The sequence below is a fragment of the Phyllostomus hastatus genome, unplaced genomic scaffold (genome assembly GCF_019186645.2).
Source record: "Phyllostomus hastatus isolate PE091 unplaced genomic scaffold, TTU_PhHast_1.1 phas_contig_196, whole genome shotgun sequence".
Classification (NCBI taxonomy): domain Eukaryota; kingdom Metazoa; phylum Chordata; class Mammalia; order Chiroptera; family Phyllostomidae; genus Phyllostomus; species Phyllostomus hastatus.
The window spans coordinates 41,782,736-41,810,644 of NW_025333709.1; the positions used below are offsets into that span (position 1 = coordinate 41,782,736).

Sequence of the window (27,909 nt, forward strand, 5' to 3'; positions counted from 1 at the left end):
AAACAGATCAGAGCTGCCAGAGTCTAATGGCAGAAGGGAGGCATTCACTACAAGAAATGACGAAAATGTTATTTTGTGGTGGTGGCAATAGGCTGTATGTGTTTGTTAAAACTCATAAAACTTCACTTAAAAGGGTGAATTTTACTGATTGTAAATTGTTTTATACATAGTCAAAATAGAAAAACAAATGAAATTATAATAATTGCAAATAAATGGTACTTGTCAACTTTCAGACGTTGTCATGTAGTAAAGGAACAAGTGAAAAGTGTCACCTAGCTTCGGAGCTATGGCGCATAGCAGCTGAGATTCCATTGTATTATATTTATTCCAGAGAAGCCTAATATGGTAAATATTGTGCCATTAACTAATGCATTAAACAGATATTTGCTCTGCTTCTCTGATGTACCAGGGTATATTTTAGGTACATGGAGGTTAGAGTAGTTAAAAAAAAGACAATCATTAAAATTTTGTCTTTATATATATCATCAGCTCCTTTACTTCTCTTTCACTTTATACTTGCTCGATGAAAAGATAACCTTGAATAAATCTGAATTTCTATGATTCTTTGCATGTATGCTTGTGCAGATAAACAGACCTGTAGAAAACCACACAAACTGATTGATCTAATTTTAAATTCCCATTTTTGATCCCAAAGTAGCTCCTAATGCTGCAGGCAATCATTTTACAGGTTTCCAGGCCATTGATTTTCCCACACTCCTGGACAATTCTCACCATTGTTCTTTCTTCCACCCTTTTAGCTACTCTTCCACTTTCTCACTCTTAGCCAATGACCTTTCTTCATACATAATGTATTAGGTTCCTGAGGCTGCTGTAACAAATTACTATAAACCTAGGGGCTTATAGTAAGACAAGGTGTGAGCAGTATTACACTCCTTCCAAAGGCTCCTTTGTCTCTTCTGGTTCTGGTGGCTCCAGGAGTTCCTTGGCTTGTACCTGCATGCTCCAGTCTCTGCCTCAATCTTGACGTGGTGGCTGTCTGTTCTCTCCTCTCTGTGTTCCCTCACATTCACATTGTTCTGCAACCATCACCATCATTCATCTCCAGAACATCTTCATCTCCCCAAACTAGGACTCTGTACCCATTATACATTAACTCCCAATTTCCCTTCCCCTAGTCCCTGGAAACCACCATTCTACTATCTGGTCCTATTAATTTGACTAGTCTAGGTACCTTATACAGTAAGTCTTTTGATCCTGGCTTATTTCACTTATCATAATGTCCTCAAGGTTCATCCATGTTGTAGTACATGCCAGAATTTCCTTCTTTTTTATAGCAGAATAGTATTTCATTGTATGAATATACACATTTTGTTCATCCATTGATCTGTTGATTGCTTCTTCAATTGCTTCCACCTTTTGGCTATTAAGAATAATGCTTCTGATTCCATTTCAAATGTCATTTTAATTTTGGGAAAATACTCAAAGTTGCAGGGCACCAAATCAGGGCTGTAGAGGGGCTGAGTCACCTGGGTGATTAGATGTTTTGCCAAAAACTCTGAACGAGATGCGATACGTGAACGAGCTCATTGTTGTGATGAAGATGCCAATCACCAGTTGCCCATAGCTGTGGACTTTGGAATCATCTGTATACTTTCCACACAAGAATGTTCAAGTTGAGATGGAAGATGGCGGCTTTACTCTAGGCAGCGTTTTTCTCGGCTTCTGTGAAAAGGGGGGAAACTCGCAGATTGGTAGAGAAACAGAGCAAGTGGGCTAGGTTACCGAATCACTTTTGAAAGCAGGACATCAAAAATTATTGCACTCACTAGAAAAGCAGACGGTAAGGAGTCTGCTACAGGACAAAAGGGGCCCAGGGATCAGCTTGGGGTCTAGGGGTGTGCAGACCCCAGGCCCGCCCAGTGCTCCGGGGTCTGCCCCAGGGCTCCCAGGAGAGGGAAGTCGCTGCTCCCTCCCCCGAATATGGGGGGTGAGCAACTCCAGGGGAGAACGTGTTGCTAGAAGGAACAGATTGGCTAGTTGGACTGGGAAAAAATCGCCCAGGGACTATGAACACCCGCCCAGAGACCAGGGAGAAGTGAGGGCCTCTAGCTGACAGGACCAGGGGCAGTCTGAAAGAGCACCTGCACCCCTAGCCCAGTGGAAGTGCAGATTGGTGGAGAGTACCAGCTGGGCCGCGCTGGGCTCATGCCCCATAGGGAGGTCTGAATCGAGAGCTGCGATCCCAGGAGGGATGTGGTGTTTGGTGTGTTCCTACAGCAGTGGCTCAGAAATTTCCAGCCAGCCCGATCGGGGGGAGCTGGGAAAGGCGCCAACACCCAGTCGGAGTGTGGTTCGGTGGGGAACACGGAGCTGGAACCGGCTGGGCTCATGCACCGTCGGGAAGACTGACTCTCACGCGCCAGTGTGTTCGGGAGCGCCCAGGGTACCTGACAGGCTTGCTGAGATCTGGATGGGAGAGAGAGAAGCATTTCAAAGGTCCCTCAGCCAGCTGAAGCCAGCAAGATCAGAAAAACTGGTCTGGACAATTAGAAACCAACAAGAGGGTTTTTTTTTGTTGTTTTTTGGGTTTTTGTTTTTTGGTTTTGTTTGGTTTTGTTTGGTTTCTCTGGCTGTTGTTGGTTGATTGATTTTATCTTCTGTTTTATGTGACATTTTATTTTTCAATTCTTATTATTTTTATCTCTCAATCCCTTATGTTTCTCTTCCATTCAACCTAATATTATTCTTTCCACTCCAAATTTCTCTCTCCTGCACTACATCTTCTGCTTTTCTTTCTTTCTTTTTAATCTTGCAAGTTACTGTAAATTTGTATTATCTTTTTCTCACTTTTCCGACATTTTTTTATTTTAATAATATTTTGGTATTCTTTTTTCTTTCTGTATAATCTTCTTTGCTTGGCTGGTTATACTGTCATTTGATAGGTTCCCCTTGGTATCTCAGTCACAAGGTGTTGATAAGTTACTATCCTTCATCTGTGTTCCATTAATACACCTCTCAAGGTTCTATACTCTTTATAGAATATAAAGAGTTATCTAGACCTCATCGATTCTGCCACAAGACTGTCACTTTACTATTACTGCTAGTAAGACCTAGTCTATACAATTGTAAATACTTCTCAATACCCCTACCTGATCTCAGCCCACTTTGCAATTTTCTGAACTATACTATTGTGGGGGTTGTCTCTATTCTTTTATTCACTACTCCTATATACTAATCTTTAGTCCAACCCTACCTTAGAATCTGACCTCCCACAGCCTCACAGCTTTCTAGATCCAACTAACAATCCTCTTGTCCCCAATAAGAGTCTTACCTTCTTTCCATCTTTTCTAAAACGTGGATAGTGGGGTGGAGGATCACGGATAACACTATAAGGAGCCAAAGGATAACTCATCTCTTCTCTACTGGCTGCTAAAGTAAATATAGTATACTGTCTTGCTGTTTTAAACCATTTTGCCTTACTCCTCCAACTGATCCCAAAAGAGAGTAGGGGGAAGCTGTGAACACCAGGATACACAAAGGAGATAGCACCACTGAATCTCACAAATATTCTACCACAGAAGTTCACACCATAATTACAGGGAATCAGAACAGATCAAATTAAAAAACAAGAAGAAAAAAGAAGAAACCCATGAACAATGAGAAAACAAAGAAACAACCCCCAACTGAAGGGAAAGGAAGAAGCCTGAGGAAAAATGCTAAATGAAATAGAGGCAACTCAACTATCAGATAGTGAGTTCAAAACAATGATTACCAGGAAGTTCAATGAACTCACAATGAGCTTTCAGAAACTAGAGGGAAACTACATCAATCTCACTGCAAACTATATAAACATGAAAAAGGAAATAGAAACTCTCAAAAAAGGTCAAGAGGAAATGAAGAATACAATTTCTGAACTGAAGAACACAGTAGAAGGAATGAAAAGCAGGATTGATGAAGCAGAAGATCGGATTAGTGAGCTGGAGGACAAAGTATAAAACAGCATTCTCCTGAGCAACCAGTGGATCAAAGAAGAAATTGAAAGGGAAATAGAATCCAGAAAGAGCAAGAAAAGGAAAAGAGGCTCAGGAAGAATGAAGAGGGATTAAGAGAAATGCATGACAATATGAAACGTAACAATATCCGTATAATAGGGATACCAGAAGGAGAAGAAGAAGAGCAAGGGATCAAAAACCTAGTTGAACAAGTAATGAAGGAGAACTTCCCTAATTTGATGAGAGAAAAAGTCACACAAATACAGGAAACACAGAGAGTCCCAATCAAGAGGAACCCAAAGAGACCCACCCCCAAGGCACATCATAATTAAAATGACAAAATTTCAAGACAAAGAGAGAATCTTAAAGGCAGCAAGGGGGAAAAAGGAAGTAACATACAAGGGAGCCCCAATAAGGCTAACAGCTGACTTCTCAATGGAAACACTTCAAGCCAGAAGAGAATGGCAAGAAATACTCCAGGTAATGAGAACCAGAGGTCTACAACCAAGGCTACTATATCCAGCAAGGCTCTTGATCAAGATAGAAGGCCAAATAAGAAGCTTCCCAGACAAAAGAAGTCTAAAAGAATACACCTCGACCAAACCAGCTCTGCAAGAGATTCTAAAAGGACTGCTTTAAGGAAGGGAGAAAAAAGAGAGAAAGGGAGAGGAACACACGTACATAAAAGACAATGAATAAGTACCTATCAATAATAACCTTAAATGTAAATGGATTAAATGCTCCAAACAAAAGACATAGAATAGCTGATTGGATAAGAAAAAATGACCCACATATCTGCTGTCTACAAGAGACTCACCTCAGGATAAAAGACCTGCACAGGCTGAAAGTGAAGGGCTGGAAACAAATCTTCCAAGCAAATGGACAGGGAAAAAAAAGCCGGGGTAGCAATACTCATATCAGACAAAATAGACTTCCAAAAAAGGTCCATAAAGAGAGACCCAGAAGGTCACTTCATAATACTCAAGGGAAGAATCCATCAAGAAGACATAAATATTGTAAATATATATGCACCCAACATAGGAGCACCCAAATACATAAAGAAAATCTTAGAGGACTTCAAGAAAGATATGGAAAGCAACACAATTATAGTGGGAGATTTTAACACCCCACTATCAAAAATAGACAGATCTTCTAAACAAAATATCAACAAAGATATTGTGGCATTGAACAATACCCTTGATGAAATGGACTTTACTGATATATACAGAGCCCTCCATCCAAAAGAAGCTAAATATACATTCTTTTCAATTGTACACAGAACATTCTCAAAGACAGACCACATGATAGGCCACAAAAAAGCCTCAAGAATTTCAAGAAAATTGAAATCATACCAAGCATTTTCTCAGACCACAAGGGACTGAAGCTAGAAACCAACCCCAAGGGAAAAAACCCAAAACACTCAAAATCATGGAGGTTAAATAGCATGCTATTAAACAATGAATGGGTCAAGAATGATATTAGGGAAGAAATCAAAAGGTTTCTGGAAACAAATGAAAACGAAGTCACAACAACCCAAAACTTATGGGACACAGCCAAGGCAGTCCAGAGAGGGAAGTGCATAGCAATACAGGCCCACCTAAAAAGGTTAGAAATATTCCAAACAAACAACCTAACCCTACATCTACAAGAACTCGAGGAACAACAACAAAGGCAGCCCAGAGCAAGCAGAAGGAAGGAAATCACCAAGATCAGAGCAGAATTAAATGACATAGAGACTAAAAGCACAATTCTAAGGATCAATGCATCCAAGAGCTGGTTCTTTGAAAAGATAAAATGTCAAGCCTTTAAGCAGACTCATCAAGAAAAAAAGAGAGAAGACCCAAATAAATGCAATCAGAAATGAAAGAGGAGAGATTACAACAGACACCATGGAAATACAAAGGACTGTAAGAAATTACTGCAAAGAACTGTATGCCAAGAAATTTGAAAACCTAGGTGAAATGGACAACTTTCTAGAAAAATATAATCTTCCAAAACTCAATGAAAAAGAAGCAGAAAGTCTGAACAGACCAATAACAACAAAAGAAATTGAAGCAGTAATCAAAAAACTCCCAACACACAAAAGCCCGGGACCAGATGGTTTCACAGGAGAATTCTACAAAGCATTTAAGGAAGAGCTAACCCCTATCCTTCACAGACTATTCCAAAAAAATCCATAAAGATGGGAGTCTCCCAAACTCTTTTTATGAGGCCAACATCATCCTAATTCCAAAACCAAATAAAGACACAACAAAGAAAGAAAACTTCAGGCCAATATCACTGATGAACATTGACGCTAAAATCCTCAAGAAAATACTGGCAAACCGCATCCAACAATACATTAAAAAGATTATACACCATGACCAAGTGGGATTCATTCCAGGGATGCAAGGATGGTTCAATATTCACAAGTCAGTAAATATAATACATCACATAAACAAAAGCAAAGACAAAAACCACATGATCATATCAATTGATGCAGAAAAAGCATTTGATAAAGTACAGCACCCATTCATGATAAAAACACTCGGCAAAGTGGGAATAGAGGGAGCATTCCTCAACATAATAAAGGCCATATATGAGAGACCTTCAGCCAACATCATACTCAATGGCCAAAAATTAAAATCTTTTCCACTAAGATCAGGAACAAGGCTGTCCACTTTCACCACTTCTGTTCAATATAGTACTGGAAGTTTTAGCCACAGCAATCAGACAAGAAAAAGAAATAAAAGGCATTCAAATCGGAAAGGAGGAAACAAAACTGTCACTGTTTGCAGATGACATGATAGTATACATAGAAAATCCTATAGACTCTACCAAAAAAACTGCTTGACCTAATAAATGAATTTGGCAAAACAGCGGGACACAATGTCAATATCCAGAACTCAAAGGCATTTCTGTACACCAACAATGAAACAGCAGAAACAGAGATCAAGGAAAAAAATCCCATTTGAAATAGCAAAAAGAAAAAATAAAATATCTAGGAATAAACCTAACCAAAGAGGTAAAAGACCTGTATTCAGAAAAACTACACAACACTGAAGAAAAAAATCAAGGAAGACCCAAACAAATGGAAACATACACCGTGTTCATGGATTGGAAGAATTAATATCATCAAAATGTCCATACTACCCAAAGCAATTTACACATTCAATGCAATTCCTATTAAAGTACCAATGGCATATTTCACAGACATAGAACAAACACTTCAAAAATTTATATGGAATTATAAACGACACCAAATAGCTGCTGCAATTTTGAGAAAGAAGAGTAAAGTAGGAGGGATCACAATACCCAACACTAAACTATACTACAAGGCCACTGTAATCAAAACAGCCTGGTACTGGCATAAAAACAGGCACATAGACCAATGGAACATAACAGAGAGCCCAGAAATAAACCCAAGTCTCTATGGTCAATTAATATTTGACAAAGGAGGCAGCAACATAAAATGGAATAAAAATAGCCTCTTCAACAAATGGTGTTGGGAGAACTGGACAGCCACATGCAAAAAAATGAAACTTGAGCACCAACTTACACCATATAGAAAAATAAATTCAAGGTGGATAAAAGACTTAAATATAAAACGTGACACCATTAAAGTCCTAGAGAAGAACATAGGTAGGAAAATCTCAGATATTTCACAAAGAAACTTTTTTACTGATGTGTCCCCTAGAGCAAGGGACATAAAGGAAAGAATAAACAAATGGGATCTCACCAAAATTAAAAGCTTCTGCACAGCTAAAGAAAACAGTATCAAAATTAAAAGAAAACCAACTGTATGGGAAAACATATTTGCCAATGATACCTCAGACAAGGGTTTAATCTCCAAAATATATAAAGAACTTACAAGACTGCACTCCAAGAAGACAAGGAATCCAATTAAAAAGTGGGCAAAGGACTTTAACAGACACTTCTCCAAGGAGGACATACAGAAAATCCAAAGACACATGAAACGATGTTCAATATCGCTAGCTATCAGAGAGATGCAAATTAAAACCACAATGAGATACCACTTCACACCAGACAGAATGGCCATCATAAACAAAGCAACAAACAACAAGTGTTGGAGAGGTTGTGGAGAAAAGGGGACCCTAGTGCACTGCTGGTGGGACTGCAGACTGGTACAACCACTATGGAAAGCAGTATGGAACTTCCTCAGAAAACTAAAAATGGATCTGCCTTTTGACCCTGCAATTCCACTGCTGGGACTCTATCCTAAGAATACTAAAGCACCAAATCAAAAGAACCTATGCATCCCAATGTTCATAGCAGCACAATTTACAATAGCTAGATGCTGGAAGCAACCAAGATGCCCATCAGTAAATGAATGGATCCAAAAACTATGGTACATTTACACAATGGAATTCTATGCAGCAGAAAGAAAGAAGGAGCTCCTACCCTTTGCAACAGCGTGGATGGAGCTGGAAAACATTATGCTTAGTGAAACAAGCCAGGCAGTGAAAGACAAATACCATATGATCTCACCTTTAACAGGAACCTAAATAACAGAACAAAGAAACAAGCAAAATATAACCAAAGACACTGAAATAGAGGACAGGCTGATGGTGACCGGAGGGGAGAGAAGAGGGAATTTAAGGGGACAGTGGGAAGGGTTCACAGGAACAAACTTAAAGGACACATAGTCATAAACTAAGGGGAGGGTGGTAATGGGAGGGAAGGTGGGGGTGGAAGGGGGGACTGGATTGGGAGTAAAAAGGAGAAAACTGTATTTGAACAATGATTAAAATAAAAAAAAATAATGTTTCTGTGAATGTTTGTCCCTGCTTTCATTTCTTTTGTTTAGATACCCAAAAGTGGAATTATTGTTTCATATGGTATCGCTATGCTTAATGTTTGGAGGAGCCACCTCTATGGACTAAATGTTTCTCCTCAAAGTTTATATGTTGAAACCCTAACCTTCAATATGATGGCATTAGAGTACCTTCAATGTGGTATTGGAAGATGATCAGGTCATCAGAGTGGCCCTATTGAAAGAGACCCCAGAGAGCTCTCGTGTTGCTTCTTGCAGGTGTGATCACAGCAAGAAGATGGCCATCTGTAAACCAAGAAGCAGGTTCTCACCAGACACCAAATCTGCAGGCACCGGGATCTTGATCATCCCAGACTACATAATGTGAGTAATATATTTTTTGTTGTTTAAGCCACCCAGTCCATGGTGTTTTTGTTATGGCAGCCAGAATGGGCTAAGGCACTGACATACCACTTCCAAAGCAGTTATACCATCTTACATTTCCGACAGCAATAAATATACATGGTTACATTTTCTGCACATCTTTGCCAATACTTATATTCAGGGTATTTTTTTTCCTATCCTAATGGCTATGAAATGGTATCTCATTGTAGTTTTGGTGTGCATTTGTGTAATGATTAGTGATGTTGAGCATCATATCATATGCTTACTCTCATTTGTATATCTTCTTTGGAGAAATATCTATTCAAATACTTTGGTCATTTATAAATTTGGGTGTTTGTTTTTTAGTTGTTGAGTTGCAAAAGTTCTTTAGATATTCTGGCTATCAATTCCTTATCAGATATATGATTTGAAAATATTCTCTTTTGTTCCATGGGTTGCCTTTCACTCTTTTGATAATGTCCTCTACTGCAGAAATGTTTTCAATTTTGATGAAATCCAATTCATCTCTTTTTCTTTTGTTGTCTCTCATTTTGTCATAGCCAAGAAATAATTGCCAAATTCAATATCATGAATGTTGTCCCCTATATTTTCTAATCTACTGCCACAGATCCAAATATCACTGGTATGCATTTTACCCACAAATCTTTGAATACATTTGTCATTTTTCTTCTGTGTTAAATGTCTGGCTCCTGGAGTAGTTCTATGTGAATCTGTTTCTGACACCTCAAATTCAATATACTAATATCAAATACTGTTCTTTAATTCCCTTCTATCCATTTCGGTGTCCCCTGTCCATTGACTTATCATGACCTACATTGATTATTTTTACATTTTCCCTCCATTTTACACAAGAATCTATACCCCAGCTCTTTTCTTGTTTCTGTTAAACTGGGTCACAAAATATAACGAATGTCTTCCTAAAACAATGAATTAGAGAAGTTGTTTGAGGTGGGAATGGATGGAGCCATGGAACCATTTGTTCTAACTGAATTGTATGCTGAAGCTAAATACATGAAAGAAATCACACTGAAGTAGTTCTGGTTGAAGTGAGCAGAGCATACCTAGAATCCCACTTGCTAGCATCTCTGTATCTCCTGAGAGTTGTTTTTTATGAAAGCTATTGTCCTGGAGGTTTAGGAGGAGACTGTTTATTCAGCTCCCTGAAAAAGAAAGAGCATGGCTTGGATACTGATCTAGGAATATCATGGGCATAACCCTCATAGTGTTCACACTTTTAATTAAAGAAAAGAAGAAGGAGGAAGAGGAGGAGGGGGAGGAGGAGGAAGAGAAGAGGAGAGTGTGTTAATGCACTTATTTTAATAAAAAATGATCATGCAGTTAGTTACAAGTGTAAGTTTTACAATATAAGAATCTATTTAAATCAAATGATTAAGGTACTAAATCTTTCTACTGCCTGCAATCCTGAAAGATGAATCTATGTTGGTTATCTTGCATAGAATGTGAGATTAATTCTTTACTGCTTACTCTAATAACCTTGATAAATTTATTTAAACTGTGCAAAACCTTCTCTATCCTTTAACAATTAAATACAGGTGGGTCATTGATTCTGAAGACTGTGAAGACTGGCAGCATTACTTAATGTGTTTTCCTTCTGCTATTCTCAGAGCTAAACCCATGTCAAGTGAAAAATACCCATGTTTATGATTTTTTGTTTGCACTTGAAATTTTATGGGAAAATTAAAACTTTTCCAGCTAATGTAATCTGAAGAAAATGTACTGTAATATAATTTGAAAGTCACTTGTGCATGATATAGAAAATTATAGAATTTGGGGGTCATGGGACATTAAATATATTTTCCCATTCTATGGATATTATTTACCTAACAGAAGCAGTGACTAGTCAGATGCATGTTTTATTTTTTTGCCTTACAGTTGATGCTCTTTATGGTTGGCTTAACAATCTGTTTCTTATCCTGAGTCACAAAGACAATCGTATGTATATATGATCTATATAAAATATAAAAATATTCTTTTTTTCCTTCTTGTGTCTCTAATTTATTTCTGGAGTCTACTTTTATGCATAGTTTTAGGCAGGGATCCACAGCTGTGAGAATGATGGAAATGCACCTCTCAGCTCTCCAGTTCTGGAGAATGTCATTGACATACGGCCCCAGCTGTGGTGCTCTGAGCTCACCACTATACTCACACTGTAGCTCTGCTTCCTACTGGCTTCTCCCAGGCCATGGTCAAGCACAGCAGGGTTGTTAAAGCAGTCTTATGCCTGGGAGAGCTGGGACTCCTCTGGTGGGTGACCTTGACTTGAGGACTCCCCAGAGGCCTGACCAAATTTTCTTGAAATGACACTGCCATGTGAGAGTTTTCCTATCTGATTCTCCTTCCTCTCCTGCTTACTGCACAGGGGTCAGACATGAACTGCCTTCTGAAGGATATTTTTGACTCTTCTGGCATATGTTCCATTTTCTTCACTGAAATTTCTTCCAGTATCTCTCTTTCACCTCAAATCCCATCTTGTGGTCTTACTGAGCAGTCTGAGAAAATTGAGGGCCAACTAACTTACTTCACTGTCTGTTGGGTAAAGAGGACACCAGCTTAAGAGGCATGCAGAGCACAGATAATCCCTGTCATAAGGTAGTAGTTGACTGACTAAAGATTTCACCAGCAGTGACCTGCAAAAACTTTCTGTTAGAGCGGACACCACTGCAAGTACAATGATCCGAGTCACTGAAAAAGGAGAAGGAAAAGTGCCTATAAATACAGTAGAGTTGGCTAGTTCCTGCCAACATGCCCTGTTGCCCTGCATAGGGATAAGGAGAAACTGAGGCTTATTTGCAATCAGTTGAAGATTAAAAAGAGGCCCTAATCTCCTACAGAGGAAGAGTAGACACAGCTAAGCATCTGGTTGAAAATTTGATAGAATGCTTAGTCAAAGCAGATCTGCTATGCTTAGATCAGAGCTGTGGTTGGGAAAACCTAAGACTTTGAGGTGTAAGTTGGAGACAAATGGATGGATGTCATGAGGATATTGGTTCTGAACCCTCAGAACTTGCAGAATTAGTCCCTTATTCTTTAGTGAGAGCCAGCCCTTTCTCCCATGCTGAAAGATGCTGCAAAGCCCTTTCTCCTGCAAGAGAACAGGTGCCTCCACAAGAGATATTCCGACCTCTTCAATTGACAACAAGACCAATAAGTCAGCTAGGAATGGACAGTACATGCTAGCAGCAAGGGGGCAAGAAGACTATGCACAGAAAATGCTATACAAATTAGTGAGTATGTGTCTACAGAAGAATACTCCTGTTTCTGGCATTGGCTTTTGAGGGTGCTTGATGAAGGAGGGCTGAATCGAAGATATTTGAATAAATAAAAATTCATCAACTTTCTCGATATATGGTGTTTCACACACTGGCTAGGACCCAAGGAGATGAAGCAAACTTGCTTCTAGGGTGACTCTTAGCCTGAGGAAGCAATAGCCAAGGCTGAGTGAAGCAGAAATGCCCTATCTGTCCTGGTACAGAGTGGAGAAAGAAATATAGAGGCTGAGGCACATGGAACTGATAAGTTGTGTGAAACTGGAAGACTGACCCATCAGGGGTATGTTCTATGGGGTGGCCCAGAGCATAACTAAGAAGTTCAATGTTGGCTCTTCCCTGTGGGTGAAGGCTGACCATAGGAAGAGCAGCTACAGAGGTAGGTTCTTCAAGTGAAGTTGCACGGGGAGGAAACAGCACTGGCCCTGGAGGTCTGGAGGAGCAAGGGTAGGAAGAGAATACATGAAAGTAGCTGATTAGTTGTCACCTTTTCTAGAAATTCTTCTCCTTAGTAGGCATCTGCCTTGATACTTCCAAAATTTCTGGTCTGGATTGCTGTGACTGGTTTCTGATATGAAAAGCAAGAGAACATTATCTCAAGGCAATATCAGGAAAGGCAGAGTGCTGGGGGGACAAGAGAGTAAAACTTAGTATTTCTTTTAAGTGTTCCTATTCTACTCCAGGCTTCAGCTGCCCACCCTGCCTGCATATTCCAGTTCAGGAGAGCACAGTCTCCTAGTCTCTCACTTCTATTATAATTTCCTGGCCTGGAATTCATGTTTCTTCTATAGTTTATCTGATTGGTTTTATTTGAAGGGAGCAATATCCTATGCACATATATGTATATATATATGTGTGTGTGCATATAAAATGATGCCATTTTTTTTAAAAAAGTGGGTAAACTCTTTCTAAGTGTATGGATTGTTTATGTTTTTATAAACAGAACAACATGAAAGGATATATAAAACTTTAAACTTTGATGAACTTAGGAGAAAATTGGGAGAGATTACCAGATTTTTCTTTGTATTAGTCGACATTGGAACACAGTTCATATAAATTATAGCTTGAAATGATGACAATAACATATAATTTAAAAATAACAATGACCAGGAGATGGCAGCATAGTAACATATTTGGTTTAAGTTTCTTAGTACCTTGCAGGGATTTATTTATTTATTTTTTTAAATTCAACTTTAGTTGGCATGCATATTATATTAGTTTCAGGTGTACAATATAGTTATTCTACATTCATGTATTTATGTATTTTCAGGATATTAGTGACTATATTCCCTATGCTGTATGTTAAATTACTGTAACCTATTTTTTAACTGGGAGTTTGTGCCTCTTTTTTCCCTTCATGTTTTTTGCTTGTTAGTCTTTCTCTTCTGGCAACCAAAACTACATTACAGATTTCACAATCCAATCCTTACTTTATTTGTGTTGGCTTCTTGCTTAAAACATCATTCGATATTTTCAACTTTGTGACAAAGTCACTGTGATTATTTCTCCATTACCTGATACTCTTTGCTTTGGTTGTTTTGGTTCTCATTAATATATCTTTTCGGGTTATAAGAAATTCCCTGCTTGTTAAAAAAGCAACAAAATAACTCTGATTCTTTGATATACCATTAATTGTCGAATTGCTGGGATCTTTGGAAGGTGGAAGGCTGGTTTCTGATGGCTTCCATCTTCCTATGGGAGTCTGGTGGGCCTGCTCTAGTTCATACAGGGTTTGACCTCTCCACTAGTGGACCAAAGATTTGCTACTTTCAACACCGGTTATCAAAAACACTTTTTACCTTTTTATGTGGTTTTGAAAAGAGGACTTGACTTTATAACACAATTATGTACCCAGTGTCCAGAATACCCAATGTCTGACACACTAGAGGCTCAAGAATTATTAGATGAATAAGTGATTATATGTCAATAATTTTGAACAAGTGTGCTACCAAATTTTTAAAACATGCAATACTTGACTATTTAATTAGGGTCACTGACCTATTTTTCCTTAAATTGTTGAATAAAAAAATAACAACAGCAACCCAATAGCCATTTGGTGTGAATGAATCAAAATTGTACCTATTTTTTGTCAAATTGGCAAAAAAAAAAGTAATGCATTTTTGATGTGCCACAGAATTTTTGTAATTAGTTTGTGTGTGCCATGAAATGAAAAAGGTTGAAAATCCCGATGTAAGTAGTTACATTGAATGTTCTAGGTCAGTAGTGCCCAGTGAAACTTTCTGCGATGACAGAAATGATGTATGTCTGTGCTGCCCAATGTGCCAGAGGTGGCTATTTTGTGTTTAAAATGAGATTAGTATCACTGAGAAAATGAATTTTTGTTAGTATTTAATTTAAATTAATTTAAATCTAAATAGCCCATCTGATTAGTGGCTACTGTATTGGACAGTTCAGCTTTTAGTGCATAGTGTGCCTACGTACTTTTCTGCACTCTACACTGTTGGTGAATGATGGGCTGGACCATTCTGCCTTAGCCAAATACAAAATGCTGTTTCAAGTAGTATCTATTTATGCGTTTTGAAGAGACACTGATGAGTATATATGGTGAAATTTTGCAGGATTTAGGTGTTTGAGAAATCTCTCTCAAGATCTCTCTCTCTCTCTCTCTACATATATATATATATATATATATATATATATATATATACACACACACACACACACACATGCACATGTACACACATACACACCTCTCTCTATATAGGTCTCTGTATATTTCTCTATATCTATCTATCATCTGTCTATCTATCTACCTACCTATCTATCTATCTAACTATGTGTAAAGATATAGATGGACAGACAGAGAGGAATTATTGCCCACTGCAACTCAGCCTTCAAAAAGCCTCCTCCCTCTAGACAGGTTTAGGTTACAAATAATGGTAACATGGCTAGAATGGTCTAGACACAAGTGTGATCATGATGGTCTCATAGTATCCTCAATGCATCAGTATTACAAAAAGGGGGAGAAGATATTCCCAAACTCAATAAGGAAATTATGGGTGCAAGATTTTTTTAAAAAGATTTTATTTATTTATTTATTTTTTAGAGAGGGAAGGGAGGAAGAAAGAGAGAGAGAGAGAAACATCAATGTGTGGTTGCTGGGGGTCATGGCCTGCAACCCAGGCATGTACCCTGACTGGGAATCGAACCTGTGACACTTTGGTTCACAGCCCATGCTCAATCCATTGAGCTACGCCAGCCAGGGCTTGGGTGCAAGATTTTAACAGTGAATTTTTCCTTTGAGTATTGACCTCATGGCAATAGTTCTTAAGTGAGGGTGACTTTGCTCCTCAGAGGCCATCTTGCAATGTCTGGATTTATATTTGTCTGTTACAGCTTGGTGGGGTTACTGCTGGCCTCCAGAGTGTAGAAAGAAAGAACGCTGCTAACCCTTCCACAAAGTGTGGGGTAGCTGCCACCCTCCATGTATTGTGCCCCCCAAAGATTAATCTCTGACACTCTGACAAAATGCCAGTTGTACTGAGGATGAGAAGCTTTGCTGTATAATGATGAGTCAAAGAGAACAAGTTTGACTTTATCATCATAAATATATTTTAATATATATAACAATACTACGTGCAGAAAGAGAGATTCTCTCGATATAAAACTAAAAAAAATCTTAACATTGGCACTTATTTCATTAACTAAATTCATTGTAAAAAGAGGAGGGGAAGAAAATAAAGGTTTAGTTGCACAGAAAAACTTTCCGTTTTGTGGCAGTTCAGCTTTTCAGTGTGGCAGTTTTGTGGTAACCTTCATGTACAGTGCCACAAACATATATTTAAATATATTAAACATGACTATTTTATCACAATAATTAAACCATATTACAGATGCTTTCTTGATTATTTGACTACTATCCACAAATACCACTCATCAAAGAATGGCTAACTTTTTAACAGAAAATTGAAATATTATACAACAAGGTCTTTCCCAAAATCTTGTATTGAATTGTCCACAAATGTCTAATTTTATATTGGCTTCTGGTGTAAGTTATTTGTGAATATCTTTGTATTAACTTCTCATTCTATGGGTTACTTAATTGTTCTGAAGTTGATTTAAAAAACTGTTTAAAAAATAAACTGCATTGGGAGATAATTAAACAGAATTGAAAAGTAAATTTACACCAAGACTAGAACTTCTCCCATTTTCTGAGGGAAAGTTGCTCCTTTTCATCCAGTCATTGCCTCTTCTTCTCACTCCTACCCAGTGAAAAGGCCAGGAAACTCTATTTTCTGAACCTCAAATGACATTTTTACAAGTTTAAAACAAAACCTGATGCTAGGCAATATTTTCAGTTCTCCTGCTGTGTGATTCAAGGATTTAGTTATCATTCCAAAGTAAAAATCAGTGTAGTTGTTTTAAGACATTAAAATCTGCTTTGTTGGGTGTAAATAGAAATTACAACTCTTTCCAAGTTTCAAAGACAGGTTAAATATGCATCTGAGGGCACGGGGGAAGGACTCACAGTAGTGTCACCTCTTAAGTCCCAGTTTCATATCTAGTGCCCCTCCATCCTTTGTGATAGCATTGGCCAAAACTAATTACCTTGATTTGTCTAGTATATGGACCTACAGATTTTAATGAGAATCATATGATGAGGAAGGTAAAAACAGTGGAGTCAGATGAGGGCAGTGTGCTCTGTCAGGGGAAAAACACAGAGAATGCTTAGCTGTTTGGTACTTAATGTTTAAATTACTGGATTACTCTAAAATGAGAAATGTATCATAGGGACAAAGAGGAACAAGGTGGTCATCAGAGACACTTGGCAGCAACCTTGGATTTTTGAGGAGTTGATAGTATCTTTTATGTTCATGGCCACAACACTTCAGATTATGTGGAAGAAAGCCTACTTTTTCCTCTTGTTTAAGGAGAAAGTTGTCAGATCATGCTTAGTTGCATCTTGACCTTGAAGACAGAATATATGGCAACACACACTAGACACAATTTGCTAGACCACACATGACATTTACATTTTGGAGGTAGATGATTGTTGCATTAGATGTTAGTTTTAGATTTAATCCAGTCCCGATAACGAGTCACTTTTGTATAAATTCCAGGCTTGTTTTCTTTTCCACAGTCTATTCCCCAGCTTACTATCCCAATAAGATACCAGATATCTGTATCACGTGCTATAACTAGAGGTCCCCCAGAATCGCCCTAAAGAAGAAGAAAAAATATTGTTAATATAATAGATAAAGGAGTGTAAGAAAGTGTTAATCAGCATCTAAATGTCTAATACATTAATATGTTGAAGTGTGTAAAATTAATTCTATTTTTACTTACTTTTAGTATTAGTATGATAATTGCACTTATCATATTATCTCTGCTTATCTCTATTAATGTCTTTGTATTACCCTACATTGGAATGCATTTCATATAAATTACAGCTTGAAATGGACCAGAACATAGCGGCATTGCATAGTAACATATTTGGTCTAAGTTTCTTAGTGCCTTGAAGGGGTGTTATTTTTTTTTAATTCAAGTTTAGGGGTATAACATATTCAACATTTATATATTTAGATATTATTGTGATATTAGTTGTTTGTATTCCTTATGCTGTATGTTACATCACTGTGATTTATTTTATAACTGGAAGTTTGTGCCTCTTATTCTCCTTCATGTTTTTTGCTTATCACCTCACCACCCACCTTCCCCTCTGGCAACCAAAATGTCACTAACATATTGCACAATCCAATTGTTATCTTATTCAAATTGGCTTCTTGCTTATCTCTACTAATATTTCAGTTTTATCCTTGTATAGATTTTTAGTTTTGCTTCATCTAAAGAGAGAGTGCAAACTTTACCCGAGTTTAGGCATTCAGTTCTTACATAAATGATAACCTCAAGCTTCAACTAAATAAAGCCTCTCCTAAGTCTATTACATAGCAAAAATCTCTTGCTTTGAGTTGAATTCTCTCTTTGTTCTGCTCACACCAGTTGATAGGAAGGTGTCCCAGACACTGCATCATTGTTTGGCAGTAGGTTTGAGAGGATGAAGGTATGCAAAGGGCACTCCGAGCCAGTATACACCATTTATTGCACACATCATTTTGCTTCCAAACTAAGGTGGAATCCTTAGCCCTAGTGAGCTGGTTTGAAGGTTGTGAAACTTGAGGACTTCCCTAATATCTCCAACCATAGGTTTGGAGAACTGACTTGTAATTTCATCTTTTAGCAATGAACCTATGCATTCTAAAAAAAAGTATTATGTGGAAGCAAGCACCTTACAGACTTTTTTTAAATAAAAGAAATAATCCCATTTGAAGTAGACATGGTATTTCACTCAGTCTTGTGCCTTTAGTTCTCCTCCTTTACCATGCTTCTCAGTACACCTCAGTGCACCATGGACAGAGTGTGAAAACCCTGGCCTACCAAAACCTATCCTTCTCAAATCCTTTCCTGTAGGCCCATAGCCTAATACAGGTTCTCAGTATGCTAGTGGTGAAGGAAGCAAAAGAGGATGGACTAATGCAGGGAGGGCATCTGCCCTCTTACATACTCAAATACAACTCTCTACTCAACAGATTCATTGTTGTGGATTTGAAACTATTGTAATTATAGACGTATCTGTGTTCCTCTTTGAAAGTCATGTTATCCATTATCTTGGACCACTCATGCTGTTTTACTTCTTAAGAAGTAAAGCCAATAGGAGGAGACTTTGTATTCCATAATACGTAGCCAAATCCTTGTCTCTTGTTCATTGCTTTTAGTTACTTATGTGTTATATTATTAGACTATAAATTCTTTGTGGACTTGTGCTGTTCTGAATGTTGGTGCTTCTTCCCTCAGTAATTGCCATAGCCCCTGTAATTCACAAAAATTTACATGAATAAGTGAGTGAATGTTTATTACCATCACATGACAGATGACCAATGGTAAATCAATGCTAGCACCTTTGCATGTAAGAAAATTGCTCATATGTGTGAAACTCTTAAAGCTATTCTTAATCTTTGAAGAATTGTGAAAATTTTGGACCTAGTTTCAAATGCTATAGGTAAAATCTTTATTAATTTTGATATTTATTTTTCTCTTTAAATAGCCAGACTTTAAATGTGATATTCTCTTTAAGTGCTTTAAATGTTTAGACAATTTTTTTTCTCAATCATGTAGTTCTATCTGCATGTAGACTATTTAAGGTCAATGGTTCAAGCACTCATAGGATGACATTCTGTTGGCCATGGAGATATCTGTGGATCCCTTCTCACAGTGGTTTACAACTTGTAGAGATTAGATATCTAACCATCAATTATAACTATGGCTTGAAGCAATGATTATGTGATTTAGTTTCTCTTATCTGCTGCCACACCTTTTCTCTAATCAAAGCCCTAATGAGGATCTAGGCAATAATAGGAGTATTTCTTATGGTTCTCCCATATCTTGTTTTTATACTCTGGTCTCTCCTCCAAGGCTTAATTGTATGGAGTTCCATTAAGTGACATTGATGTATGGTCAGTGAAGTTATCTCTATTCATCAGATTAACTTTCATGGATTTGAGTCTATTCTTACCTCACAGGCATCAAGTTTTCCTGACAAGAATCCAGCACATATCATTCCTGATGACACAGCACCACCATATACATTAATTTGATTACATATATCATTACTTATAATCTCTATTTCAACTTGCCTCAGAGTATTGGGAAAGGGACCTAAAGAAGAAAAATACATAAATAGGTGAAGAATTTCCAAATTCTTGTTTATGATAGTTAATTGTGTCTTGCAAATCACAGACCAATGATAAAACATAGTCTGGAAGTTGTGGGACTCCGGGCTTGATGACAGTGCCCAGAATAAAATTGTATTTCTTGGATGCCTTCTTACTTTCTACATGTTAAGTTCATTCTTGTCACATTTACTTCCACTATCTTATTTAATCCTTGTAACAACTACTAAAGATAGATATGAATATTCTCTTTTTCAATGAATAAGCCAAAGCTCAGAGAGTTATGTGCCTTGCTATGATCACATAGCTAAATGGGGACAACATTAGATTTAAACCCAGAGCCTTAATCACCATGTGATGTAATCTGTGCCAGTTTACCTAATTTACTTGGCAATCTGCCTTCATTGTGAGTTGAGAATTTTTTAGGAAAAGCAATATAGAATGAGTCTTCACTCTCAGGAAGTAACTTCAATACTAAACAGATGGAATACTATTGCTTCATTAAAAAGACCATATTTACTTTGGTAATAGCTCAAATTGCTATCCAAAAATAATACCAAGGTAGATAACAAATACCAACATAAGAGCTATATTTCATTTCATTAATGACCCACACATTTATGATTTGTTATAATATGAAAAGTATTATTTAATTGTGCATACTATAGTTTTAGCCAGTATGTTCTTCTCATTTCCTTTTAGTAGCTTCTATTTTAAAGACCGTATTAGTTCTTCATATAAAGATGATAATCTGTTTATAACAGGTTCAAAGACAATTGAGAGGATGAGAGAGGATAGGGCTATTAATCTGAGGAGCAGGTCAGGGTAATTCTGTGCTAAGGAATCTGGTTTTGAAGAGAGAAGATATGAGTTTGTACACTTTGGACAATTTACATGCTGTTTGACTACTTAATCTTACTAAACGCCATTTTACTCACTGTAAAAAAGGAGAAAATAATACCTATCTCACATATTTACTATGAGGGCTAAAAATAATAAATAAAATCAGTTATAATAATGCCTTGCCCCATATTTAGATTTCAATCAGTGGAAGCTGTTGGAGAAATAAGGTTATGTATTTGAAACCCTAATGGTCTAAAAGCTGCACTTTAATGTTAATGAAGGATGGTAAGAGCAAGAGCTTTTAGAAAAGAAAATCTAGTTTACTAGGAATTGTGTCATTCATCATAAATAAACCTAATTCTCTATTTCTAAAACTAGTACATTCACTTACCTAGGATTGACCATCTCGCTGATAAACTAAGTCTTACTCCTCTATAGTCATTAAAGATTCTCTGGGGTCTAGTGAATCTTTCATCTCAGTCATCATTTTTAAGCATGGGAGGGTCATTAAATGACCATTTTCTCTTCACTTCATCTCCGAGTTTGCTTGAAATGCTTCCAGTGAATCTGCTTACCACCTGTTCTCTCCGCAGCTTTTTTATAAAAGTATTGTTTATTGATTATGCTATTACAGTTTTCCTATTTCCCCACCTTTATCCCCACTCTGCCCTGTACTCCCCAACCCTCCAGCATTCCCCTCTGCTTAGTTCATGTCCATGGGTTGTACATATAAGTTCTTTGAGTTCTCTATTTCCTATACCATTTTTCCTCTCTCCCCATCTATATTATGCCTACTAATTATGCTTCTTCTTCCCTGTACTACACAGCTTTTTAAACAATACAAACTATTTATTTGTGTATGTGTGTCAGCAATATTCAATACTATCTCTTTTTCTGTCTCTAATCAGCATTTGAAATTTATAGGTATTAACAGGCTTTAATCAACTGTGCCCCAACTACTTTTAATTTCCATGTGCCTATTTTCATTTTAGCTCATTGTTATAGGGTGCTTAGTTTTAAATTGTAAGTGCTTTTACTTCTTTAAACTCAACCTTTAAAAAGTAAACTTAAGCACTTAACAATATAATAAGCTATTTTACATTAATACACTATTCAAGGAAGAAACTATCCAGAATAGAAAGTTTTTGTTATGCAAACTGGTAGTGAGATTTTTCAATGAGATACAATGGGATAAATATTGAAAGGTAAAAAAAGAAAATCTGGGTAGTCCTTTTTTTTTTTTCAGTTTAAAACTGCAGGGAAAAAATCACATAAGCAAATATCTAATATTAAACCTTAGTCTGATATCTAACAATTTCATAAGGTTATTCCTGAAAAGTATGCAACTTGTTGGAACCGAGAAATCAGTGCACAGTAATCTGTACATTCTTGGGCATTGAATAATTCATGATGAAGTCACAAGTCACTCCTAAACTACTACTCTTGAGAGAGGTGGTCTTAAATTTAATTAGATTTTAGAGGAAGTACAATAGTTCTGCCCTATTGGTAGATGCTATATGTTCCTACTCTAATCAGTAAGTGGTTTGTCTAATCCCAAACGATTTACTTCCCCTTCATATTTATCTCTATTGTCTATAGAACAAGGCAGATCTCCCAGAGATGAGGAAAAGAACTCTCAGGTTATAACAACAGTGTATCAACCTGGACCCCATGTCAAAATTTTGAAAAGCATATTGAAGGAAAACAAACTCCTATAAAATTCAACTGATGAACACTCAGTAGATAAAAGCTATACTTTGAGCCAAAAAATAAATAAGAATACAACTTCATAATAAGAGCCTGGAATGAGAATCAGAAAATCAAGGGCAGATTAAATCATATGTAAAAAGTGCAACCAAGAGAGACCCATATTAGTATCTAAGTGCCTATCTGCGGCTTATTGTCTATTTATTACTAATTATAGTGAAATATCTACTTGTTAGCTTTATAAACTCTCAAATTAAAAAACTGTTTCATAGATGCATGGATCACATGACCCCATGTAATATTTAGCATTAGAAATGCCATTCAAATTGCTTACCAAAGACTGTTGCTGTTTATTTATATGATACATTACAGAAGCTTATTGTTACTACTGTTCACAAATAACGTACTTGAAAACTCATGCAAAACTCATATGTAGAATCTCTATATATGAAAGACAGCAACAAAAGAAACATCCTATGAAAAATTTTGTTTGAAAAGAAAATTATAACTACGTTTTTGTTTTTTAATTTTATTTTAATTGTTGTCGCAGTGCAATTTTCTATCTTTTACTCCCATCCCAGCCCACTGATCCAGCTCTCCCCTCCTCCCTCCCATTTTCACCCACCCCTAGTTTTTTATCCATGTGTCCTTTATACTTGTCCCTGTAAACCCTTCCTCTTTTCCCCTGAAATTCCCTCCCCTCTCCCCTCTGAATACTGTCAGCCTGTTCTCTATTTCAGTGTCTTTGGTTATATTTTGCTTGTTTCTTTGTTTTGTTGTTTAGGTTCCTGTTAAAGGTGAGATCATATGGTATTTGTCTTTCACTGCCTGGCTTATTTCGCTTAGCATAATGCTTTCCAGTTGCATCCATGCTGCTGTAAAGGGTAGGAGCTCCTTCTTTCTTTCTGCTGCATAGAATTCCATTGTGTAAATGTACCATAAGAACCTATGCACCCCAATGATCATAGCAGCACAATTTATAATAGCCAAATGTTGGAAGCAACCTAGGTGCCCATGAGTAAATGAATGGATCAAGAAACTATGGAAAATTATAACTATGTTTTTGAGAAGCCCATAAAGAAGACAATAGACAAAGATACTGTGAAATAGTAATAGCCAAAGTTTTCATGATTCACTATATCTGGGCTTTTGTTTGTTGTTTTCACCATATGTTTCATGGGACCCATTGAGTTCATCTTTTATTTTCTATATTTTGATTTGGTAACTTATTTTATATCTCTATTCAGATGGAGGTTTTTATCTTTTTGCTTGGGTGTTTTTACTGAGATACTCACCATTTGCTTTAAATGCTCCCCATCCAGTGACAAACACTTTACTCTCAGGCAAGACTTCAAAAGTAGCATCTGGGAGACAGACTGTGTGCACATCTTCGGAAAATAGGACAGGGGTGGAAAGCTTCACCACAGCGATGTCGTCGTCATGCTTATGGGCAGCATAGTTTTCATGAATGATAATTGACTGCACCTTTCTTCTCATTAGTGGAGGGCTTAGAGTTGTTCCAAAACTAGCCATCCAGAGTTTGGGGTTTTTGTAACTGATCACAGATTGAAAGGATTATGGTTGGTTCAATTCTGATCTAAAGTAGCCAGAGAGGGACTCTGGATGAGCATGGGTGGGAGAAGGGCAAATTGTTTAAGACGATAGTTGATTGGGATCCGCACCTTCTCATCTGAGGCTTCTCCCCTAGCTCTGCTTTGTGTTCATTTAGCTGATGACAAATCCCCCCATTCTAATGTAGCTCTAATTACTCTCCCACAGGCACAGTTTGTATGCTTTTTAAAGGAAACAATGTGTGTATGTTATTGCTATGTTGAAGAAAATATAAGTAAATAAAAATTAAAGATATACACACATATACACTCATATCCATGCACAGTTATACATATACATTTTTGTATGTATATACATATATAGTTATAGAGAGAAAAAGACAAGAGAGAGCAAGTGAGGGGAGAAGGAGAGAAGGAGATGGTAAAATCTGAAGCAAAATAGATAAATTCTTCAATTCTTTTCTCATCATTTCTTTTAGGTTAACATTTTATCCAGAATATTTTCCCATTTTATATGAATTTCCCTAGAGGCACTGTATCTCTTCATTGTTTCCAAGGTCTCATATGTTAAATCTTCAATGAGCATATAAATAATCAAAGTAGAGACCAAAGATATTCATGTAGGATAATCAGATGTAAATTTGTGAACTGGGACATTATTAGCAGAATGTTAAAAAAATCTACAATATAGCTCCGGGAAACTGGTGAGTGTGTTTACATTTTGACAATGTTGGCTTATTCCTAGTTAAAGTTGAGGCTGCTGGGTATATATATTCAGTTAGAACTGAAGCTATTTTATTCTGTTTAGTTTTTTCTACTATTCAGTAATTGTTACTTCTCCTGAGCCTGCAGGAAAATCATCAGTACCATTGTGGGGGGGGGGGGGCTAAGATGACTAATGAAAAAATGGATAAGTACTATAGAAAGTAAAGGTGAGAAAAAGAAATGAAATCTGTTGGTACAGACAGAGGACTTACGTGTCAAAGCAATGAGCAGCTGTCAGGAGCCACTCCTCACTGATCAAAGATGCCCCACAGAAATGCACACCATCCATTTGCAGGCTGGCTTGCCATGGCCAGTCGGCTTTCTTGGCAACATAACCAGCAGCAATTTTTTCCATGGATGGGGACTCTCTCCCTAAACCACAACCTGTCACAAGACAACGAGATGGTTATTTCCAGAGTTATAAATGTGTGTGAGTATGTTGGCACATAATAAAGATGGAAACATTCATAGGTTTGCCTTGCCTTAAAAATTAATCAAAATTATATGATAGAATGATGATTATTCACATTGAAAAAAAGATTAACTTTAAAAATGACATATTTAACACCATCCCTGATGTATTTAAAGCAATTTCCCTCAATTTTTTAGACATATATTTTTTGGATCATGTTCTTATTTATGTGCAGCATTTACCCCAGTGACATTTGACAACTTTGATTTTAAATGTACACTAATTATTGCAGAAAAATGCTATTTTTACTATATTAAAGTACTTGTCTAAAATTACAACCATTACATTACTATAGTATAAATGTGACAGTTTACATATTAAAGTTAGTAAGGATCATTCATTTCTAAGCAAGGTTTTTTACTTAAAGTGAGCCAAATAAAAAGAAATGAGATAAAATGAAGGCATTTTTAAAGAAGTCATCAGTGAAATCTTCTGTAAGGAAGAGCAAGTTATTTCCAAGGAGTCCATATGACATTCCTCACTATTAGTAGTATTATTTTCTCTTGAGGAGACTTAAATCATGTATCCACTCAGAGATACTACATATGTTTGGAAATGTCAATAGTAAACATGGGAGTAAAGAAACTCTCCGAAGTGTTTTTAATTTCTATTATTTGATTTATAACCATCTCAGGGGTGTTCTTGAACTTACCACTGTTGAGAAGGTGCTCTGCTTGTGCTTCATTTACAGCTGGAAGACAACACAAGATGATCACTCCACAGTGGAACAATTATAACTTAAAGCACTGTACTTACATTACATGAATATTTCTGGTTTAGTTTAAAGGCAATAGAGTAAAATCCTACAAAAAGAAGAGGCTTAGAAATTTACTACAGTCTTCATTGACTACTACACACAGACTCCAGGAAAACACTGGTTCATGATTATAAAGACATTGGCCGAGAGGACAGCATGTAATTAATTGATGCCATACTAATTTACTAAAATATAAATGAAACAGAAGAGGGCCTAAGAATATTTTTACGTGCTCTACCATATGTCAGTTACTATTCTTCCCTGCCCTCATGTGCATGGCAGTCTCACTGTAAAGCGCTCAAGAATCTCAGACACCTGGAATCTAGGGTTGGTCCACAGGTGCTCCCTGTAGAATCAAAATCCACCAATGTGCTAACGAATCCTCAAAATAAGTTAGGTATGTTTTCATGAAGTAAAATAGAAAAAAAAACGTGATTAGTCGCTGTTCCCCACAAGAAAGATGGACTCTTTCTTATGCCAGATAGTACCCTGAGTGACCTAGAACCACACTTCGTTACAGCGAAAGCTACTGTAGCATTTCAGTAAGCCTGCGAATTAATGAGCCTTTAATGTAGGGCAGACACTGCAGAGGATTATCAAATTTTTCTGCAGATAATGATGAGTAGGGAGTTTATTAGAATAAGTCCCTTAGAATTAGGTTTTACCAACAATAACACTTCTTTAATGGCCCCTGTGGCCTTTAGAGTAAACCCAAACTTCCTACCTGGATCTGCATGCCACAGTCCCTATTTATGTCTTTGTTCGTATGTTGAACTACTCTTGCTTTTAGCCAACCCATTTGCCAACTTGACCTTCCTGTTTTTTATTATGTTCAGGTGTTTCTGCCTTTTCTTTGTTCTAGCTGCCCCTTCTGCCAGGAATGTTCTTCCCTTGGCCTTGTGTGTGTGTGTGTGCATGTGTGTGCGTGTGTGTGTGGTTCCTCATTGTCATTTAGAGCACAGCTTTAAATCTCCTCCTCAAAGAGACCTTCCATGCCAACCAAATCTAAATTTGCCTTCTATTCTCTGCATAAAGTTTCATATTATTAGATATTGTCTTGCTTACAGGATCACTATCTTTATTACCCCAGTTAGAATGTGAGCTACATGAGAAAGGTGAATTTAGTTCTTGGCAAAGATAGATTCTCAATAAATAGTTGCTGAATGAATAATGGGCAGTCATGACAACTAGTAACTTATTATTATATACCAGGGATTGTGACAAACATTTCACATTACTTAGTTATTATATCTTTATAATAATATTACTAGCCAAATTAAAGACATGACTTAAATAGTTCTTGTGGCCAAAAGCTTGTCCTATAACCATTTCACTGTAAGGTCAGTTATAGCTCAATGTCACCTTCTTCATGTTATGGATCAGTGAGAGAGAGCTGAAATTATGGTTAGTTCACAGCTAATTTTAACCCAGGCTCATATATATGAAGAAACTATTGATGCACCTCTATGATGATGCTGTATCTCACATGTGAACATTATCCAATAGATGATTCTACCTGCAGCATACAAATAACTAACTACTCTAAAAATTACTCATCAGATAACAAGAAAAGTACTCTGGAAGCTGGAAGGAAAAAGGCAGAATGACTAGACACTTTACAATTTCAGGAAAGACAATTTGGTGGGTTTCCTTGGTTTTCTCCTGTTCTCATATATACTTTGGACTGGAGACTGAAAGAGGCCTGCAA

At 37.1% G+C, this 27,909-nt stretch overlaps 1 protein-coding gene across 1 annotated transcript in view; it reads right to left on the minus strand.

The window, feature by feature from the left end:
• Positions 1-15,971: 15,971 nt before the first annotated feature.
• The window catches only part of LOC123815967 (transmembrane protease serine 11G-like), a 35,340-nt gene continuing 23,402 nt past the window's right edge, over positions 15,972-27,909 (minus strand). The window contains exons 6-10 of the mRNA XM_045834704.1: positions 26,097-26,135; positions 25,185-25,356; positions 23,932-24,191; positions 19,930-20,072; positions 15,972-17,579 (exon numbers count right to left, since the gene is read on the minus strand). Of these exons, the coding sequence (XP_045690660.1) occupies positions 17,418-17,579; positions 19,930-20,072; positions 23,932-24,191; positions 25,185-25,356; positions 26,097-26,135 (776 nt within the window). The 3' untranslated portion in view covers positions 15,972-17,417. The remainder of the gene's footprint in view (positions 17,580-19,929; positions 20,073-23,931; positions 24,192-25,184; positions 25,357-26,096; positions 26,136-27,909) is intronic.